The sequence below is a fragment of the Schistocerca cancellata genome, chromosome 1 (assembly GCF_023864275.1).
Source record: "Schistocerca cancellata isolate TAMUIC-IGC-003103 chromosome 1, iqSchCanc2.1, whole genome shotgun sequence".
Classification (NCBI taxonomy): Eukaryota; Metazoa; Arthropoda; class Insecta; order Orthoptera; family Acrididae; genus Schistocerca; species Schistocerca cancellata.
Genome location: NC_064626.1, coordinates 1147729273 through 1147752689, shown reverse-complemented (window position 1 = coordinate 1147752689; position 23417 = coordinate 1147729273). Strand labels below are relative to the sequence as shown.

The 23417-nt window shown below is 39.9% G+C and overlaps 2 protein-coding genes across 2 annotated transcripts in view; one reads left to right on the top strand and one right to left on the bottom strand.

Moving 5' to 3' along the window:
* LOC126093006 (cysteine and histidine-rich domain-containing protein morgana) overlaps positions 1 to 3700 on the bottom strand; it is a 70893-nt gene extending 67193 nt beyond the window's left edge. The window contains exons 1-2 of the mRNA XM_049908691.1: positions 3505 to 3700; positions 3281 to 3387 (exon numbers count right to left, since the gene is read on the bottom strand). Coding sequence (XP_049764648.1) covers positions 3281 to 3387; positions 3505 to 3580 — 183 coding nt within the window. The 5' untranslated portion in view covers positions 3581 to 3700. The remainder of the gene's footprint in view (positions 1 to 3280; positions 3388 to 3504) is intronic.
* Positions 3701 to 3723: 23 nt separating this feature from the next.
* Positions 3724 to 23417, top strand: part of LOC126093022 (peroxiredoxin-4) — a 31608-nt gene continuing 11914 nt past the window's right edge. The window contains exon 1 of the mRNA XM_049908692.1: positions 3724 to 3973. Within this exon, the coding sequence (XP_049764649.1) occupies positions 3814 to 3973 (160 nt within the window). The 5' untranslated portion in view covers positions 3724 to 3813. The remainder of the gene's footprint in view (positions 3974 to 23417) is intronic.

Sequence of the window (23417 nt, the reverse complement as noted above, 5' to 3'; positions counted from 1 at the left end):
CTGCAAGAGAGCTTTGGTTCATTTGCTTCTGAAGATGGGACTTCTACTTTGAAGAGAGTGGTCAGTTCTGCTGTCTGACCACCGATTCTTAACAGGACTAACACCTACCTCTGTAGTTGACAGATTCAAGGTATTTAATTCTTCCTCTATTGATGCAAAATCTACATCATCTGCTCCATTGGAGGTTTCACCTTGTTCAGATACTATCATCGTTGTTACTCTGTCAAAGCATTTAGAACGCAAAAAGTTGTCACTTTGAAACAGAGTCTTCAAATGAGAAACACATTGCAACTGTGTCAACTGGCAAATTCCTCACAAAAACACAGAATTCACTGAATGGTCTCAAATTTCTTAGAAGCCTCTTCAGTAAACAAATTAGCACTGAACAACTACAATACAGAAACCTGCAATGAACAAAAGTAACTGCAACAAAGTGTAAGAAATAACTACAACAAAGGAAGTGATAAGAAATAACTGCAACAAAGACAATAGAAATAAACATTGTAACAAAGAAATTAGTAAGGAACAACTTCAGTGAAGACATACATTACCCTTGCAGGTAAAAAAAAAAAGTATTTTTTAAAATATAAATCTTGTCTAACTTAAAAGTGGAAGCTCTCCTTTACAGAGAGTATAGTACTACATGGCACTAATCAACAGAAAAAAATTAACTTTTCTGGATCGGCATCTTTGAAAAAAAAATAAAAAAATTTTAAAAAAATCTGGTAAAAAGTTTCAGAAGGTGATAGTAAAAGAACTTTGACAGATATGTCCAAAGGGAGGACACTGTTGCAATCATAAAGCAGTTATCTTTCAAATAAAAAACTCTTAACAACATACCTAGAACTGTTACAGAGATACAGCATTTAAAAAAAAAATTCCGAAATTTGCATCTTCAAAATGGTGTTCACAGTGCCATCTTTGGAGGCCTGTATCTCATGGCACGAATCTTTTCGGAGAAAACAAAAATATACGAGTTTATTACTTACTCCTGAATTTTAACATATGCTAAATTCAATAACATCCGAGACTATGAAGGTAACCCTCTTGCCTAAAGTGATAAGGATTATGTCTTTAATTTCTGACCATAATTAGAGGAAAAAGAGAAGTTTGTGAGAAGATCAGCACGTTTAGTCACAGGTTCATTTAGTAAGAATGAAAGTGTACAGAGATGATCAACCAACTCCAGTGGCAGATGCTGCAAGAGAGGCGTTCTGCATCATGGTGTGGTTTACTGTTAAAGTTCCATGAGCATAAGTTCTTAGAAGAGTCAACATATCTTACTAAAACACAATTAGAATAAAATAAGAGACAGTGAAGCCCACACACAAGCTTTTCAGCAATCCTCCTTCCCATAAACATTCGTGACGAACAGGAAAAGGGAAGGGAAGGGGGGGGGGGGATGACAGTGGTACCACACGAAGTACACTCTACCACATACTGCAAGGAAGCTTGTGGAGTGTAGATGTAAGAAACTTACAGCACTAGTAATTCCAAACACAAATTCATCAGCCACAATATGCAAAATCAAAGTAACTCACTAGAAAACCAACACAAGCTCTTCCAATAACACATACTCAACACAGAACATCAAATAACTCACCAAGTAACATAGCTAACAAATAATTTCTGAACATAATCACTACAAACATGACCTGTCAAAAACATCATGCCACCATGACTTCACACAACACTACACAGTTATGTCTGGGACAAAGCAGACAGATGAAATCACCAAATTTCGGTTGATCCTACTCTTGAAAGCAAACCAAATGGTTTAAAAATGTAGACCATGGGATGAGTACCATGGAACTCACAGTTCTCACTTTATTGTACTACAGATTGGACTACTAGCATGCATTCTCTTAATACTGCTCAATTGCAATGATCTTGAGCAATGTAGGTGAATTTGAAAATGTATTTATTCTAAAGAAGTGTGCAGTACGAACACAACACTGAAAGTTGATAACCGTACATCCTACAAAAGCCACTTAACTGCATTGGAATTCATTCAACTTACATACAAATACATTTATTACACAATGGCATTCCTGAACAATAAGAAGTGTGGGTTTAGAGTGAAACATGAACTTCACAATGACAGTACTAGAAGTAAAAATAATTCTATAAGGACTACATGACTTTGTCTAGAATTCATAACAGAGTTTCTTAGTCAATTAGAAACTAACGTAAGGACATCACACACATCAATGCCTGAGGCAGGATTCAAACCTGGAACCGTAGCAGTCGCGTGGTCCCACACTGAAGCGCCTAGAACCGCTCGGCCACTCCGGCCAGCACTAATGCTATAGTGATATGGTGAAAACAGAATGGGTTGTGTAGGACTGACTGTATCATATAACACTTGCATAGCTTCAGAAAAATGGTAGGCCAATCAGTTACTCTATGTATGGAAGACCAAGAATGGACTGCTGCCCCCACGAAGAAGCAATGATGCAGATAAAAGAATTGTTCAAAAGAGGGATTAAAATTCAGGATGAAAGGCTATTAATAGGTAAAGGCACACAATTACGGTGTTGGCGTGTCTATGCTTACACTGTAATTGCACTTTAAGCTTGATAAGAATCACTGATGGCATTGCTAATCGTCTGTGAAAGTGAGGAAAAATTGCAGGGCTTGTTGAAAGTAATGAAGTGTCTAATGGGCCCATACTATGGATATAGAGTAAACTGAAGAAAGACAAAAGTAATGAGTAGTAGTAGAACTGATATTAACGATAAACTTATTAAAATTGGTGACAAAAGAATACATGAAGTGAAGGAACTCTGTTACCATAAAAGCAACGCAACACACGACAGATGAAGCAAGGACAGACATAAAAAGAAAGGCTAGCCTGGCAACGAGGGAGTTCTGCGCAAAAAGGCTACTAGTACCAAACACAGGACCTAATCTGAAGAAGAAACTTCTGTAAATGTATTTTTGGAGTGTAGCATTGTACAGAGGTAAATCTATGTTACGACATGTTACATCATATTTGGGAATACTGTATAGAGTAAAAACTGTAAGGGAACACACAGATTGATTATATTCAATAAATAATTGAGGGCGTTGTGTAATACTCTCAGATGTACAGGTTGACACAGGACAGGAGTTTGTGGTGGTAGTCGTTACACTTGTTCATTAAGGAAATGTTCTGTGCATATAATAGATAATGCTACCATATAGTGCAGAAAACACACTGTAATAACAATAATTTCTTGATGGAATTTTCCACTCATAAAAAGAATGCTCACAACAAGAATAACAACAGTTCACTCACTTTAATGTTCAGAAATTCGGTGAAGTCCGTGCATTTTTTATTACAGCATGACCAACCTTTATAGGCGTCGTGGAAGAAAGGTGGCCCTGGGTGAAACGTACAAGAATCTGCAACAGCCCAGAAACCTAACATTATTATTGTGAATTTTTAATTTCATATGATTTGTTTGGAAGAACATTCTAGACTTGGTATTAAAAGGCCTTTTTAAATGTATCTGTAAGAACCTTCGGTATTTTTAGATGGATCAAACTTCTGCCCACAGCCCTTGTTGTAACACTGTTGAAGATTTTCACTGGTCATAATTAAATCAGCATCAGCTGAATAACAGAGTCAAAACACCACAACAAACTTCGAGTGACTCGCACACGCTTACAATTATTGACACCAAAGATAGCAATCCTGATAGCCATGTGCTCTGAAAGTTACTACATAGCATATTTTAGAACCAAGATCTCTGACTTTTAAGTGGACCCGGTATTGAGAGTACCTGGGTGTTTTAAACAGTATTCTGCGTGTACACATTCCCGAGCAATATGGTGTTGGGTGTTTACGAGTATTTGCTTGTTTGTATGATTTTGAGTGTAGGCAGTGCATTAACAGAAGATTCGTGTCATACTTATGGCGGTGGAGATGTGTATCCACAAGAAATTGGAAATACTGTAGACCATAAACTACAATGGACTAAAGCTGTCAGTAAGTTGGGAGTTATATTTCTTTGATACAGCTGTTTGGTCCATTGTAGAACAAAATCTGTACGCCACTTAACAGTCGAAGAAAGTACTCTAAAGTTCAGTCCAGTGATGCTATGAGCACATTTTATTATAGATTCACTTTTTTTATTGTATGTCCACGTTTTTTTACGAAGCCACGTATTCAGTAAGTGCGACACCTGTTCTCAGTTGTTCAAGTTGGAAAGTTTTTAAGATTGTAAATAAAATAACTAATTGTGTCTTGGAGTATTACATACCCATTTAATTAGCAAGTTGCTAGTAGAAAATTAATTTAGAAGCGTGATGTAATTACTGCTAGTATAATACCTGTCGAGTCATTGTAAATTGCAATTGCTAAAAGATGCCCAGAGTACCAGACAGATCTCCGCTTGGAATAAGTCACGTGATCAAAAGCGTCGTATACAATCTCATTTTTGCATAGCACCAGTATTTAGTTTCACTAGCTTTATGACTGCACAGAATCGGCTAATAGTCGGCTCAAACAGTCTTACTCCTGGACACAGTTTGACAGTTTCGGAATTGCAGACTATTAGTAAAAGTACCGGTTGTCTTTCACGAAAGGCAGGTGCCACAGGCGACAAATGAGTTACATTAAACTTATACGTCTGAAGGCTAAGTAAGTATTCCAGTGTGCTAATGCTCACTTAATATACAGTACATAGTGAAAGCTTCATTACGGTATCAATACATGGCTGTGACTAATCCATTCTTATTGTGGTGCAAGTATCAAGGAGAGCCCTTACAGATATTAAGTACTACTATTGGTAGAACTTTGAGACTCTTTCAGATGACTCGGTTGCTAGTGTTTCTAGAGCAACGCAAGTATGTTGGCTGTTGTCTGTAACTGGCTCTGTTTTAATTGTTGACATTGCGTATGAAAAATAATCAAGCATGTTATTTTTGTAGAAATAAGTAGAGTTATTTTATGTTGATTGTGCGATGAGTAGTGCCTGTAGATGTAAACTACAGTTGGTACCATTTAATGGTAACACATTTCCCACAACAGTCTAACATTGTAAGAGAAAATGGAAGCAAACAGTATAACACACACAGACTAAAATACTCAGTAAGAGGAAGATAACTGTAATTTGTTGTCTTTATTAAGAATTTGAATTACACTACAAATAGTTCTCATAAAGTGAAAATATTAAACCTGCCTAAAATACCAAAATTTGTCTAAAAATGTGTAATCTGTATGTGTCAGAGATACAATAAGCCCCAAGATTAAATCAGTACCATTGTGAAATGCTATTTCACAGGGGAAAAAACTACAGTGGTTGATTTGTGTACTTTATAACATCATCAGTACAGACTGAATTGAATTTAAATAGATACAATACTTTCCATATGCAGTGAAGGTCATTATGAATGGAAATTATATCACACGGAATTATAAGTTGCACATTGAACTTACTTTCTCAGACAATGCTCCATCATCAGATGCATCTGCACACATTTCATAGATTATTCTTAAGTTTACTGATCTTACTGATTACTTTCCAAACCCTGCTTAGGCTTTCCTGCTTATCTTGCTAACTGAATGAATGAATGAATGAATGAAATTTTATTGTCGTTTAGCTATTACAGCAATTGACAAAGTCAAGTTACATATATACAAGTTATACAGCATATATACATGGGTTAAAGATCAATATGTGACATAGGTTTTACATAAAATACAATATTTTAAATGAAATAATATGAAAACAGTGCATCATAACTGATTCAGTTAAAGAAATTATGCTGCACTCTCCAAATCGGTACCACTATGATATTTTACAGTCGTAAAATTCCTGAAGTGAGTAGTATGGATTTGCAGCTAACCAACTGAACGATTTGTCTTTAGATACATCAAATGGAGCTTCTACCTATTCTAGTGGCAAATTATTAAACATCTTCATACCCACCACTTCATAGCTGTTCAATGACTTGGATAATCTGTAGTAAGGTATGTCAAGATTGCTACTATTCCTGGTTCCATGAAAATGTACATCTCTTCTACGCTGGTATTCTGATACGTTGCTCTTTATATGCAGTAGGGCAGTGTAAATATACATGTTTATCACAGTTAATATTTTTAAGTTGATAAACAATGGTTTGCAGTGGGCCAGTTTATCACTGTTTGTGATAATTCGAATTACTTTCTTCTGAAGTACCAAAATGTCCTGAAGGTGTGAGCTATTGCCCCATATTAAAAGCCCATAAGATATAATACTTTGAAAAAAAGCAAAGTAGGCTGATCTTACATAGGCCGCAGGTACATGGTTTATTAAATTCTTTAACAAATACACCACTCTAGACAGCCTTGCACTAATGTATTTAATATGTGGCTCCCAAATCAGTTTAGTATCTATAACAATACCTAAGAACTTAACACTATTCTTGAAGTCTTCTGCTGGCGAATCTCTCAAACTAAATACAATCTTTTGAGTTTTACTCTCATTAAGCAGGAACTCATTAGCTCGGAACCAGACTGATGCCTGTGATATTGTGTCATTTGCCACAGTTTGGAGCATATCAATGTCTGAGCTGATATTGATAAAAGTGGTATCATCTGCATAGAGAATGGAGTGAGTATTTATGTAGGATGGTAGATCGTTTGTCATTAGGATAAATAGCAGAGGTCCTAATACTGAGCCTTGTGGCACACCGCACTTAACTTCAGCTAGCTGTGATCTCTGTTTACCAATACAAACAATTTGTCTACGGTTGCTGAGGAAAGATTCAAAAATGTTGTCGACTTCACTGTTTGTGATTCCGTAATAAACTAGTTTGTTGAGGAGTGAAATATGCTCCACAGAATCGAAGGCTTTGCTAAGATCACAAAAGGTAGCCTGAGCAAATTCTTTTCTTTCATAAGCATTAAGCACTTTTTTAATCAGGGAGTCAATGGCATGGACTGTGGATTTGCCCTTCCTAAAGCCAAATTGTACCGGAGTAATAATGTTATTACATGTCAGATCATCACACAACTGGGAGTTGATGCTGGATTCCAAAACTTTAGATAGAATAGGTGTCAAGGATATTGGGCGATAGCTAGATGGGCAATTTTTGTCTCCTTTCTTGTAAATGGGCACTACCCTGGATAATTTTAATACTTCTGGGAATACTCCTTCAATTATACATCTATTTATACATTTAGTAAGAGGATATACTATGTAGCCAATTATCTTTTTTAACATATTACAAGAAATACCATATATATCTTCACTATCAGAGGGTCTAAAGTTATTTACAAGAGTTAAAACAACATCTGGTGTGACCTCTGTTAAAAGGAATTTATCGTTCAGGGTGTAGTCTACATTATGGTATTTAATGAGATCAGCAACAGTCTCTTGTGGCCTCACAATGCTTTCCCTAATTTGGTTAACAGATTTTATACAGTAGTTATTAAATTCGTTATTATCGTCCTTGCTTTTTTGCATTTATTTTTTGATGACTCGATGCTGACTATGTTATGTTGTTTTTTGGCCTCATTTTGTGCTCTTGCGTACCTTTGTTTAGCCATATCAGTTTTCTGAAGTCTGTAAGAATCTCTATACAACAACAACCTTCTTTTCATATTGGCTAGTTGAGCGGTATACCATGGACTCTTATTCCTATGTCTATTACTGTTACTTTTAGGGTTAACTTTACATTTGTATTGAGGGCAGTTGGTCTCGAATATATTTAAGGAATAATGAAAAAATCTATCAAACAATGTATTGGCAGAGTCCTGAGCATTATTGTTAAACAGATGTGACCAGTCATAATTACTGAGTGAGACCATAAAATTAGACAATTTTTCTTGCGTTATTGGTCTTGTGATGACTATTTTAGGCTCTTTAAACTCCTTATACTCCATGTTAGGCCTATCTGTACCTATTTTTACCCAAACTGAGTCATGGTCCGAGAAATTGAAGACAGCTACATCTGAAGACAGTAACTCTCTATTGACATTTGTAAGTATGTTGTCGAGACAAGCGGACTGTCTTGTGGGTTTGCAGTTCGTAAAAATGAAGTTGAATTGTCGTAACAGGTTTTTAAATTCATTTACAGTGTGCACATCTTTGTTTACATCAAATGCGGCATTGATGTCACCACCAATCACAATACTATATTTCTTCCACTGAGGACTAAGAAAGAAATTTAGTAAAGTCTCAAGTTTTTCTAAAAATATTAATGGACTTCCATCTGGTGATCTATAAAGAGATACAATAGCAATTTTTAAATGATCCAGATATACGCCTGTGGCTTCAAAATGTATCTCACTGCACAAAAATCCTAGATCTAGTTCATTACTACAATTTATTAATCCCTTCTTAATGTAAATTGATACACCCCCATGAATATGTTGCTCTCGGCTAAAACTGTTTGCTAAGTGGAAATCATCTAGTACATGAAAAGATATTTCATTTCCTTTACACCAGTGCTCACTTAAGCATAATGCATCAAATAAGTTCTCATTTGCAAATTCATTTAAAATTATGTGTCTTCCACTTATATTGAGATAACCTATCTTGAAAGACAAAGTTGGTGAGTGGTTTTTGTTAATGGGCATTCATCATTACCGCTATATTTCTCTCTAGTGTTACTGACATTTATTATATTATTCTTATCTTTAATCTGGTCATCCAGTGTGAATCTGGGCAAAGCTGTTGGTCTCAGCCCTTCTTTGCTACCTCTAAAAAAGAGTTTTCCTTAAATCTAAGTGGTATTGACTTAGAGCTCTCGATTTTTGTTATGCCTAACTCATTGGCTAGTTTTATGATTTCATTAGTCACACACTTCTTTCCGAGTTGATTCAGATGGAGACCATGAACAGTGTGAAATCTTGTACCTAAGTTAGTTATGTTTACAAAACAGACATTTTAAAGTATTTACAAATTTTCTTCATTTACTCTTGTCACTTCAACATTCACACACGACCAGGATGGAAAATCATGCCGAAATGGTTTTGAAAAGATGAGGATTTTTGTATTTTGTAGTTCCTGCAGTTTCTTCTGTAATGAGGACAAGAAGTCTTTTCCTTCATTTCTCGCTACGTCATTTGATCCAGCCAGAAAAACTGCCAGTTCCATGGCTTTTGCTGGTGAAGAACCTGCTACATCTTTAAATTTTGCACTAGGTTTTATTGTGGCTGAGATATGGTGGCTTGAATTGTTCTCAACTATATCCCTTAATTTCCTTCCTTGACTGTCTGCATATAAATGTATTTTCACAGGCCTAGGTCTGCAATTGCGGTTTGCTTTCTTGTGGTTTTCAGTTTCATTACTTCTACTGACAGTTGACGTAATATTTTAACTGCACCCATTATTCACTTCACTTCTATTGACAGTTTCATTACTTCTGTTGACAGTTAACTTAATATTTTTACTGCGCCCATTATTCACTTCACTTCTATTGACAGTTGATGTAATATTGTTGCTACACCTATTACTCACTTCACTTTCATTAACCTTACTTGTGTTAAGCACATTGACTTGTGAGTCTACTTTAATGTTTTTTTCTGTAGCAAGAACACTTAATCTGTTTTCCAAGGGTGGAAAGTTTACACAGACTCTACCGCGTTTTGTGAAGGGAACAGCCTGCCATTGTCTTTGTAGGCGATCTAATGGCCTACATTGATTGCTTGGTTCTGTGTACATGACACTAACCTCTTCTTGGGAAATTTGTTTAATGAGTTCCTGATTAATTGCTGCATATTCCTTCTTCAGTTGTTCGTTTTCTTTGGCCAGAGCTAGGTTCTCTTCAATTACCACTGATAAGATAGCTTGTAAAGTATTAAAAGCAACCATGAGAGACTCAAACAATGGAAAATCCAGGATGGAATTTAATAATATAATGAAAAGGATAGTTGATGCTCACTGCATAGCAGAGAAGCTGAGTAGCAGAAAGGCACGACAGAAAGACTGTCAGAAAGTTAGCTTTCGACTAACAGAGCCTTTGTGAAAAGTGGACAACATACGCGCATGCCAGTGTGGTTTCAGCTGCCAGAGACTGTGGTCATATGAGTTTGAGTTGCATTTGCTTAAGTGTATGCATGTATGTATGTTGTCTACCTTGGACAAATCCCTTGTTGGCTGAAAGCTAACCGACAGTCTTTTTGTTGTGCCTTTCTGCGACTCAGCATCTCTGCTATATAGTGAGTATCACTATCCTTTTCATTATATTGTTACAACTATGAGAGGAAATATATGGTGGTTAGGCCATACTTTAGGAGAGTGTTGGTTACATTGATAGCCAGTTTCTGCAGTCATTATAATGCCACTGTACTTGCCTCAACTTCTGTACCCTCCATACTTATAATTTATCACATTTTTCATAACCATCTATTGCCACTGCCTATTTTTCATTACTTAATGCTCAGTAGTCGTTGATTTCCAAAATTAGCAGAAATGTTCTCTTCTTCAGAAGAATCACCTTACTTTGAGAGTCTTTCCGGTAGCCTTTTTAACCTGAGTGAATATCTACATCCATACTCTGCAAACCATGGCATGGGACACATCTCATACAAGTCATTAGAGCTGCTTCCTGTTCTGTTCACATATGGAGCCCGGGAAGAATGACTGCATGCCTCTGTGTACATGCTGTAATTAATCTAGTCTTGTCCTCACAATCCTTTATACTGTAATTGATCTAGTCTTGTCCTCACGATCTCTATGGGAGTGATATGCTGAGGGTTGATTCCTTGGGTTGTCATTTGAAGTCAGTTCATGAAACTTTATAAGTAAGCTTTCTAAGGGTAGTTTAGTGTCTGTCTTCAGGTGTTGCCCAGTTCAGTTTCTTCAGCATCACCAAGACACTCTCCCTGGATCGAACAAACCTATGACTATTTGTGCTGCCCTTCTTTGTACATGTTCAGCATATGCCGTTTGAAGGGGCTCTCATACACTGGATCAGTATTCTAGGATTGGTGCCCAAATGTTTTGCAAACAGTGTCCTTTATAGACTGATTGCATTTCCATAGTATTCTACCCATAAACTGAAGTCTGCCGCCTGCTTTATGTACATCAGAGCCTATGTGATTTTGCATTTCATACCCTTCAGTGAGACACACCAAAGTATTTGTTTGACATTTTCCAGCTGTGGGTAGTTGATACTGGAGTCATAACCTAAGTTTTTTTACTTGTTGTAGCGCACAATTTTATATTTTTGAACACTCAAAGTGAATTGCCAAACTTTGCACCACTTTCAAATCTTATCAAGGTGTGGCTGAATATTTGTACTTCATTATATATATAATGACATCAACTTTGAAAAGTCAGGTGTTACTATTAATAGTGCGTGCAAGATCATTTCTGTACAACATGAACGGCAAGTGGCCCAACACATGTCCTTGAGAGGACACACCTGAAGTCATCTCTACATCTTTTGATTACTGTCCATCCAACGTAATGTGCTGTGTCCGCCTAAGAAAGAAATCCTCAGTACAATCCCAAATCTCACTTGGTACCCCATATAATCACATTTTTGATAACAAGCATACAGGGGTGCTGAGTCAAATGGCTTGCGGAAGTCAAGAAACACTACATTTATCCGAGTGGCTAAATTCACGGCTTTTGGTATGTCAGGTGAGAAAAGTGAAGTTGGGTTTCATATGATCGATGTTTTCAGAATCCATACTGGATGATATGGAGAAGGTAATTCTGTTCAGGGCTTCTCAGGATATAGAGGAATGTTCTATATGAGTTTTCTTTGACCAGTGATGTAGGAAACATGCAACAAATGCCATAAACAATATGGCGATTATAACATGATGTTATTGGAGATTTTTTTTTCAAATGGGTTAAGCTACAGATCAGCCTGTCAATGGGGCTAAGCTGCAGACCATGTGTCACTATAACCATTGTTTTTATGCTTTTGCAGTCATTGGCTTTGCCAACTAACAAAAAAGTGACTATATGCACTAGGAGGTGATGTGAACACAGACATTATCGTTATGTCATTGGCTAAAGCCGACGACTCGTATCAAACATTCCTCTTGACCTGGCGCCTTATTACATTTGGGCCCAGAATATGTTCTTAAGATTCTACAACAAATGGATGTCAAGGACATTGAGTGATAGTTTTGTGCATCTCTTGTGCTGCCCGTTTTGTAGGTGGATGTGATCTGTGCTTTCTCCCAACTGCTGGGCACAGCTTTTTATTTGAGGCATCTTCAGTGTATTGTGGTTAGATTAGGAGTAACACAGCTGCAAATTAAGTATAGAATCTGATAAGGATTTCATTAGGCCCTGGAACTTTGTTCAGTTTCTCACCTCCTCTTCCTCCTCCTCCATGTGGGGAGCCCGTGCCACTCGACTGCCTAACCACGTAAACTGTTCTTGTCTACATCCTCCCAACTCATCGGAGTGTCCAGTGTACACAAAGAAAAAATCCCAAGAAGTAAAGGTTCTTCCAGAATGAGATTTTCACTCTGCAGCGGAGTGTGCGCTGATATGAAACATTCCTGGCAGATTAAAACTGTGTGCCCGACCGAGACTCGAACTCGGGACCTTTGCCTTTCGCGGGCAAGCGCTCTACCATCTGAGCTACCGAAGCACGACTCACGCCCGGTACTCACAGCTTTACTTCTGCCAGTATCTCGTCTCCTACCTTCCAAACTTTACAGAAGCTCTCCTGCGAAACTTGCAGAACTAGCACTCCTGAAAGAAAGGATATTGCGGAGACACGGCTTAGCCACAGCCTGGGGGATGTTTCCAGAATGAGATTTTCACTCTGCAGCGGAGTGTGCGCTGATATGAGAGCTTCTGTAAAGTTTGGAAGGTAGGAGACGAGATACTGGCAGAAGTAAAGCTGTGAGTACCGGGCGTGAGTCGTGCTTCGGTAGCTCAGATGGTAGAGCGCTTGCCCGCGAAAGGCAAAGGTCCCGAGTTCGAGTCTCGGTCGGGCACACAGTTTTAATCTGCCAGGAAGTTTCAGTAAAGGTTCTTGACTGTCTCCGCTACTTTGAGGCCCGGAAGAAGTTTGACAGATTTCACCCTGTGAATCTCTCATCTGCCTTTGCCTCAGTTACATCTTCCCCTCCTCCCCCCCTCCTCTTTACACCCATCTTGCTCCCTTCCTCCCCCCCCCCCCCCCCTCCCCATTGACTGCTGTCGCTTCCCTTCAAGGAACTCCTCCTCGACCAGAGAAGAAAGCCTCTTCTCTGGCTCCTCCTAGGGATGGGGCTCTCTCTTGAACACAGCTCTCTGGTGTTCTCAAGGTAGATAGCCTGCAACCTTTGGCCGGTTGAGGGACCCACGCTCATATGGCCCAAAAGCCACTCACTGTCTGTCCAATCCAGACATCACTGTCACCTATTCCCTTACAAATAACACCCCCCTCTCCCTCCGAGGGAGAAGCAGCAACAGCACAAGTCCAAGGGCAAAGCTACCCTGGCATGCTGGGGGGGGGGGGGGGGCTTCGCCCCATCGTCCTCACTCCAAATCAGACCCAGTTGGTATGGATGTCACCCCATCCTCGTCGGTTACAACCACTGAGCCGGTGCCATGACCTTCCCTCGCCTTCTTTATGTCTAACCTGGACTCTACCCACATGATAATCCACTGGAATTGCAACAGATATTAGGTCACCTACCAGGAATACACAATTTGTTCACTCATATTCTGCTTTCTGTGTTTCTCTTCAAGAAACATATTTCTGTGATGATCACTCTTCAACGTTTCATGGTTATCAGCTGTTCTGTCAGAACCGTGACCTTCTCGTCCGGGGCTTCAATGCATGTCATGCCCTGTGGGGGAGTGCCACTTTGACAGGTAGGGGGCTTCCAATTGACCAAGTTATTACAGACTTTGATCTGTGTTTCCTCAATGACGTTTCTCCTAAACGATTCAGTGGCACTCAAGGCACGTTTTCTGCCATCAATCTCACGATCACTTCCCCTGCTGCAATGGCTTCACTACACTGGTCACCCCAGTGACTGCTTTCTGGTGGTTCTGTGGTTCCCCTGCCATTGCCAGGCAAACAGGTCCCCCACGTTGAGCATTCGGCAGAGCCAGTTGACCTTCATATATGTCTGCTGTGTACTTCGACATGTCTCCTTGGATTGCATTAATGCGGTTGTGCAAGATGTCTGACACTGTTCTTCATGCCGCTGGCACTGCTATCCAACAGTCCCCCTTGTTGTCGACTGTTACCATAGTGGACAAGGACGCAGCAGTTGCTATCCAGAACCACCAACAGGTGCTGCAACAATATAAACAACATTCTTCCCAGACTAACCTTCTTGATTTTAAGCCTCTCTGCCTGAAAGCTCACTCTTGTTACGCAGAGTTCCTGGGGATGTATGCATCTTCATTCCAGGATTGGTCCAAGCTCCGTAGCCTTCCGGGCCGCCATCAACAATCAACGGTCCAGGATCTTATCACTCGGATGCCCAGACTTTGCCTGCCCCCTTGAACACCCAGAGGGGGTCATTTTTACCCCTACCATTTAATTATTTTAAATAATAATAAATATTATTTCACAGTTTTAAGCATTTATTATATTATAATATTTACAAGATTTATAGCCATTTCAGATACAGAGGTGTGAATAAAAAGAACAGACACAAATTATATTATTTATTGACCTATAAACAAATTTCACTGAACCTGGTAACACCCAAACAAGTGTAAATAAGTGACTGGCTTTTCTTTGTTCTAAATTCATAAAAAATTGAACTTTTCATGTGTACAGAAATTTCAGCTACTTCTTTGTTTTACACAATTGTCACATTTGTATTCAGTTTCCTTTATACATTTTCCACAAACCATCTTCTTACAAACACTGCACTTCGAAATAGTTTTATTACAGTTGCAGAATTTGAGAACTTGACATTTACGGTGTTTCTGTGTCATTTCATCTTCAACTTGTAACGGAACTGAAATGATGGTGGGCTGACAGTAATTTGGAGCCCGCGCATCGGAAACGGGCGCGCTTGTGTGAGACTGCCAGGGAGTGCACCCTGATGCCATCTATTGGCGAAACTGGGAGTTAGCGCTGTCAGACAATGCACTAAGCTCTCAGAGTCAAATGTATTCTTTTTCTTGGTAATTATAAGTTATTACTGTATAATTTAATGTTGTAAAGCGCTAGTAGTAAATTATTATGACTGGTATGGACTCCAGGGTAGTAAATATAAATATTCTTAAATACTAAATGATTTCAGTAAAAGGTGGTAGGGGAACGCCCCCACTCTTGGTGATACGGCGTAGCTAGGGGTAGCTGGAGACACAGGGACTGAACAATGGAATGGCCTGGGGAGTGTTGACGTGATCGGACGTGCGTAACTGTGCTCACGCAAAAGTGATTGTGCAACAGCGAAGAGGCGAATATCGTCGCCGTTTGTGGAGTAGAACGCGACGAATGGTTGTCGAAGCCGCCTCTATGCCACTGGGGCTGATTGTAAGAGTTCCTGCGCCCAGAATTTATGGCGGACGTGCAGCAGCTTATACGAGTGCTACAGCTCGGTGTTCCAGCCGCCATTAAGGGCATGAGGCGTGAAGAGCTGCGTTAGCCACGAGCATCTCACCACCAGCACCGACACGTCTACCCAAGGCAAGACTGCTTGCAATTGTTAAGTCGAACTTTGTATACATGTAAAAGGAGAATACCAGTTTTCTTTTATGCAAGTGCAGAGGACAGAATATAGTAATGAGTAAAATTACGACGCATGTTGTTCATTGTAAAGTGTAGTAACCTCAAACATAGTATAGTGAAATCAGACTGAGGCCACCATCGCCTCTTTCATTTACAATTCTTTTGGTTGTAGAATACTTTAGCGTATAAGAATGTTGAAAAGAGCAATGGTCACACCAGAATGAGTCGCCTATTTACAGTTACTTAAATTTTTCTGAGCAACCTTTCAAGTAAAGTCACTTAACTGATTCTGTATCAATGGTCCAAAGAGTAATATCCAAAATCATTTAATAAGTTGAAGGATAGAATTTTGTTAACCGAAGTTGCATAACCTGTCTTGGTAGTAATTACCAAGCCACCTCACAGAAATTGAGAGAGTATTTGGTTTGTAGAATCATCTAGAATGATCAGAAATAGTAATATTCAGAATTAAGTTTAAATTCAACTCAAGCCATTTCACTTTGAAACGAGCCCAAAAATTGATTTATTCTTTTGCTCCTTCAGAGCTGGCGACCGTAGTTATAAGTATTTTCAGGAGGATTCGACGGTAAGTCTGCTGCTCTCGTCGTGCTGATAGGATTATCCACTGCTGCTAGCAGTGGTGATTGGATACATAAGCTCACTACCAAGTTAAGTGGGTCAGGTAGGCAGTGTTACCGTGTGAACTGTAGGGCACTGTAGGCCGTGGATTGAACCCGTTCAATCATCACAGCTCTTAGGGAAATAGTCCGGTTAGGGGTGTACTATTCATTAGGTAAATACTGGCGAGTAACGGTCAAAAATGTATACGCAAGTGAATTTAGCAAGGTCCACGTAGCACCTAGTTAATGTGGTGCAATGGCGAGGGTAGGAGTGGAGTAAAAGTGAGCTGAGCTTGTGGCAGCTGTGCTGGATTCAAATATTAACTACGTGAATTCACTACTGCCTCTTACCATTGGGACTGAGCTATTTACAGTTAAAATACGTAGCAGTAAGCTCAAAGGCGTGACAGCTACAAGTCCGTATTGGTTTTATACATACGGAATTGGGAAGTAGGTCATTCCGTCAGTGGAGGGGGTTAAAACAATCGAGTCAGTGGAGAACATACCCCATTTACTGATGGAAAGATTCAGCGGTTCGGTCGCAAACTTCATTTTCATTCTTTTCGTACTTGTCTGTGGTCATACGAGGAAAACGACTCTTCACATACTCAGTGTGTAGTTCATCTGCAAGCTGCCGAATAATATGTCTTCTTTTGATTTTCTTCCAGTAACAGCCATAAATACTACATATGCATTTATTCCTGCTACGTCAAGGATATTGTAGGAGGAGTGCACTGGCCATATTCTTGAGGAAGCCTCGACAATACTGCCTCGCCATTTTGTCTACTATTTCAACACCAAATTTTGTTTTGTTGTAATAATATACAGTTTGTGGAGTTTTCTTCTCATTTTTATTTATGGTAACACTAGGATGAAGGGAAGACATTACTACTTTAGTACTTTTTATATATATTATATTAAAAAAATTGTTGAGGAAATATCATCATGTTTTAAAACTTTTGTGGAGTACAGAGGACTCGTCAAGGCTTCAGAGCATGTGGTATTTCTCTTCTTGCTCTATTTACTGTTCCTACAATGGCGGTTGATTTTTCTTTCAATTTTTTGCCTAGTTTGAGGGAATTGAAGTAATCGTGTGTAGTGATGTTTCTGCCTTTGCCCAGAAATGGTTCCATAAGACTCATCACTACATAATCTGAAATCCTTTCATCTTGGTATCATGCAGTATCCTTACCGAGATAAGAGAAACCATTGAGTATATACTTTATTTCAACATCTACAGCTAACCAGTATTTTTGCATATACTTGTCAGGCTTTGAAGCCATGAATTGTGTGAACGGGCACCTAGTTTTACTTGGAAGGAGCTGCTCGTCTATTGTTATGTCACTTCCAGGTTTGTATCACATTGTACAGTTTTCTCTGAATTTCTTCCAGACAGCAGAAACCAATGCGAACTTATCATTCCGTAAGGGTCATTCCATGTCAAGTCATCCAGGCCATGACACCCATTATCTAGTTGTGAACTGAGATTTTATTTATTGCTTTTGTATCTAATATTATGAACTTTTGCCAGTTTTTATTGCTTTATATACATTCTGTTGGGATTGGGAGTGGCATAAGGATGGACTAGGATGTTGTGGAGGTTGGGTGGGTGACGGGACACCACTTTAGGAAGGGTGGGAAGTATCTCAGTAGAATGTCCCTCATTTCGAGGCATTATGATAGATAATGAAAGCCCTGGCGAAGGGTGTGGTTGAGTTGTTCCAGTCCAGGGGTGGTACTGGGTGATGAAGGGGACATTCCTTTGTGGCTGGTTTTTGGGGCTGGTGGGATGTTATGGGAGTGTGAGGGGTTGCAACAGTAACATGAATACTTTGCTAGTGTTTTGGATCAGCTGGATGCTTTGGCACTAAGAATATCAAGAAAACTGAAGTGTGAATTATTGAGAACCCTTCCTGTTTAGCACCCTCTTGACTTCTACCTCACACACGCACACAAACAAAAAACACAACTCACACACACAATGACAACGGTCTCTTGCTGCCCAGGCCAAACTCGTGTGTGTGTGTGTGTGTGTGTGTGTGTGTGTGTGTGTGTGTTGTTTAATTCTGATGAAAGCCTTTTTAGACAAATGCTTCCTTGTTTGACAGCATTTTTGTTGTGCCTGTCTGCAACTCAGCATCTCCACTATATGGTGAGTAGCAACTATCCTTTTCATAATAGTGTCGTAATTCCATGCTGGATTTTCCATTGATTGACATTCAGAAAGTAAGTATACTAGATTTTCATATTTTCAGAAAAACTGTACCCGGGGAGGGGGCAGGGGAATTTACAGGATACTGTTGCTGCACTTGTTGGCTATCTTTACGGATAATCGCCATCCCGTTCAATGCATGTGGTGAGCCGTGGCGCAAGCTTCTTTACGCCCTCCTCGAACAACTCTCCAGCCAGCTCCTTGCCCCACTTCAGGACCTCTTCCTGTGCCTGCTCGTTGCTTGAAAATTTTAATTCTACTCCTGTGTGTCTTCGGGGAAGTGAAAAAGACGATAATCTGAAGGTGCCAAGTCAGAGGAATATGGGGAGGGAGGTGGTTGAAAACAATCCAACCAAATGAGTCCAAGAGCGCCTTGATGGCTAAGGCAGTGTAAGTATGGGCATAGTCGTGCAGCAAGAACATTCCTGTCATCCGCATTCCCTTCCTTTCGTTTTGAATACTCCTTTTGAGTTTTTTTCCCATTGTGCATAATGGTCTGCCAAAGGCAGAAATTTGACCAAAATTATGCATTTTTGGTCCCAAAACACTGAGGACACAATTTTTTTTGTTAAAAATTGTGATTTTGAATTTTTTGGCTGATGGAGAATTGGTGTGACACCGTTGTGACGAATATATTTTTGTCTCGGGTGTGTAATGAAGCTCCCATGTTTCATCTAGTCACAGTAGAGCTCAGAAAATCCTCACCTTCCAATTCAAGTTGCTCAAGAACTCGGGCAGGACACTACTGACCTGATTATTCTTGTGCTGCTCTGTCAGCTGTTTTGTGACCCATCTCGTGCAGTTGCTAATATCCCAGCATTCCTGTCAGTATCTCGTATAAGTGAATTCTGGAGAGTTGTGGAAACATTGGAGAAATTTCATCCAGAGTCAATCGGCCATCCTCTCAAACAGTTTCCTCGCTTTTTGTGCCAACTCATCCGTCAAAATGGAAGGTCTTCCACTCCTCTGTTCATCGTGAACATTTGTTCTGCTGCAACTAAATTCCCTACAACACTTAAACACACACCCTCATTATAAACTGTTTTTGTTCGCAAAAAACTTTCAATAGGTAAGCCTTCTGCAAGTAGGAAGCAGATTACAGGATGTGGCTGACACTCAGCAGGATTTACGTACGGGTCGCTGTGATGTTTGCTCTGGTCAGGGAATCCCCCTCTACCACTTAGTGTTTTTTTAAATAAAAAACAACCTATTATGGTCACAGTACACTGACTTTTCTTAATATTGCCTGTATTTTGGGAAAGCCAAAGAGCAATAATCAATAATTAATGAATGGTAGTAACTTTTCTGTACATGCAGACATGTATGTTGATTGAAAAAGATGTTCTTATATGATAATGTCATAATAATTATGTAAGGAAATGGCTGTAGGTGGGAGGATTACGTATACAACCACACCCGAAGCAACACGAATTCTTCAGTCAAGTTTTCTAGGCATTGACCCAACAGCGGGAGAGGAGAATACGAATGACACAGGAAATAACTCTCTGCAATGTATATCTTCCTCCAGATTGTGCAATACCCCTGTATGTATTAGCTGCACTGATTGATCAATTCCCTAAACCTTTCCTACTTTTGGGAGATTTTAATGCCCATAACCCCTTGTGGGGTAACACCTTGCTTACTGGCCAAGGCAGAGATGTCGAAACTTTAATGTCTCAGTTCGACATCTGCCTCTTAAGTACTGGAGCTGCCACACATTTCAGTGTGGCTCGAGATAGTTACTCGGCCATTGATTTATCAATTTGCAGCCCAGGACTTCTCCCATCTATCATCCACTGGAGAGCATATGACGACCTGTGTGGTAGTGACCACTTCCCCGTCTTCCTGTCACTGCCCCGGCGTCAGGCCCACAGACACCTGCACAGGTGGGCTTTAAACAAGGCGGACTGGGTAACTTTCACCTCTGATGTCACCATTGACTCTCCCCCACATGGTAACATTGATGTGATGGTTGAGAAGGTGACTACCGCAATCATTCCTGTGGCAGAAAACACGATCCCTCGCTTGTTATGGTGCCCCCAGCAAAAGACAGTCTCTTGGTGGTCGCCGGAAGTCCCTGAGGCAATTACAGAGCGTCGGCTAGCTCTACAGCAACATAAGCGGCAGCCTTCCCTAGAGCATCTGATAGCCTTTAAGCAGCTCCGTACCTGTGTACACAAGCTTATAAAATGATGGAAACAGGAATGATGTGAGAGGTACATGTCAACCATTGGGTGCCATATGTCACCTTCCCAAGTCTTGACAAAGATCAGATGTCTTTTTGGGTACCAGACCCCAACAGGTGTCCCTGTGCGTTAACATCAATGACGTGCTATGTTCTGACGCAAACACAATTGCCAAGCACTTTGTTCGAGCCACTGCATCAGAGAACTACCCCCCAGCCTTTCGCATCCTCAAATGGCGGATGGAAATGTAAGTACTCTCATTCACTGCACACCACAGTAAACCCTATAATGCCCCATTTACGGAGTGGGACCTCCTCAGAGCACATGCACATTGCCCAACACAAGGATTGAATCCACAGTCACCTCAAACCCGGTAAAAACCTGCTTGATGTGGATAGCTATCTGCCCATCAGCCTCACCAACATATTTTGTAAGCTGCAGGAACATATGGTGTGTTGGCGGTTGGGTTGGGTTCTGGAGTCACGTGGCCTACTGGCTCCATTTCAGGGTGGTTTCTGCCAGGGACACTCTACCACAGATAACCTTGTGTCCCTTGAGTCTGTCATCCGAACAGCCTTTTCCAGATGCCAACACCTTGTTGCCATCTTTTTTGATCTACACAAAGCATATGACACCACCTGGCTACATCATATCCTTGCCACATTACATGGGTGGGGTCTCCAAGGCCTGCTCTCGATTTTTATCCAAAATTTCCTGTCGTTCTGTACTTTCCGTGTCCAAGTTGGTGCCTCCCATAGTTCCCCCATATCCAGGAGAATGGGGTCCTGCAAAGCTCTGTTATTTATTTATTTATTTACACATCAAGTACCGTGGGACCAAATTGAGGAGCAAATCTCCAAGATCATGGAACTTGTCAGTACATGAAATTACAACATAAAAGTAATAACAGATAAAAATAAATGTTTATGAACCCGAAAAAAGTCACTCATAAGTTTAAGTAAACACAATCAACAATACCATAAGAATTAGCATAATTTTTCAAGGAACTCCTCGACAGAATAGAAGGAGTGACCCATGAGGAAACTCTTCAGTTTCGATTTGAAAGCGCATGGATTACTGCTAAGATTCTTGAATTTGAGTGGTAGGTTATTGAAAATGGATGCAGCAGTATACTGCACACCTTTTTGCACAAGAGTTAGGGAAGTCCGATTCAAATGCAGGTTTTATTTCTGCCGAGTATTAACCGAGTAAAAGCTGCTTATTCTTGGGAATAAGCTAATATCATTAACAAGAAATGACAGCAAGGAATATATATATTGAGAGACCAATGTCAAAATACCCAGACTCTTGAACAGTGGTCGACAAGAGGTTAGTGAACTTACACCACTTATTGCCTGAACCACCTGTTTCTGAGCCAAAAATATCCTTTTAGAATGGGAAGAGTTACCCCAAAATATAATACCATGACGTAAGCAAATGAAAAGTAGACTAATTTTTGTGTCGAAAAATCACTCACATCAGATACCATTCGAATAGTAAAAGTGGCAGCATTGAGTCTTTGAACAAGATCCTGAAGGTGGGCTTTCCATGAGAGTTTACTATCTATCTGAACACCTAGAAATTTGAACAGTTCAGTTTCAGTAATCATATGCCCTTTCCGTGAAATTAAAACATCAGGTTTTGTTGAATTGTGTGTTAGAAACTTAATAACTGAGTCTTACTGTGACTTAGCGTTAGTTTATTTTCTAGAAGCCATGAACTGAGCTATTTGAAACTGAGCCAGGGTTGCACACAACATCTTTTACTACTAAGCTAATATCATCAGTAGACCGAAATATTTTAGAGTTACCCATAATGCTAGAGGGCACATCATTTATGTAAATGAGGAACAGGAGTTGCCCCAACACTGATCCCTGGGGCACCCCCCACTTCACAGTACCCCACTGAGACCCCACATCACGGCCATTACCAACATTATGAATAATGACCTTTTGCTGCCTGTTGCTAAAGTGAGGTGAACCATTTGTGAGCTACTCCCCGTATCCCATAATGGTTCAAGTTCTGGAGCAATATTTTGCGATCAACACAATCAACTGCCTTAGTTAAATTAAAAAACACACCAAGCATCAAAACTTTTTGTTTAGCCCATCCAGTACCCCACAGAGGAAAGAGAATATAGCATTTTCAGTTGTTAAACAACTTCTAAAGCCGAACTGTACATTTGATAGCAAATTGTGTGATATGAAATGATCAATTATCCTTAAATACACAGCCTTTTCAGTAACATTTGCAAACACTGATGGCATGGAAATAGGTCTAAAATTATCTACATTATCCCTTTCTCCCTTTTTTATAAAGTGGCTTTACTACTGTGTTCTGCTAAACACTCCATTATAACCATGAGAGTCCTTAGTCTTCAGTGATTTAATTATTGACTCAATCTTCCTCTTGTCTGTATCACAGAGGAGTATTTCAGACATCAATATCGGAAAGGCATTTGCCAAGAAAGTTATATGATTTCCTATAGAAACTAAATTTTTATTAGTGGCCATTAACAGTCTAGCAGCAGCTGTAGGGCCATCCGTCTCACCCTCTCTGTATGCAGATGACTTCTGCATTTCATACTGCTCCACCAGTACTGTGTTGCTGAGCAGTGCCTACAGGGAGCCATCCACAAGGCGCAATCATCGGTTCTTGCCCACGGCTTCCAGTTTTCGGCCACTAAGTCGTGTGTCGTGCACTTCTGTCAGTATCGTACTGTTCATCCGGAACCAGAACTTTACATCCATGGTGATCCACTCACTGTCGTGGGGACATATTGATTCTTAGGACTGGTTTTCAGCGCCCAATTGACTTGGCTAC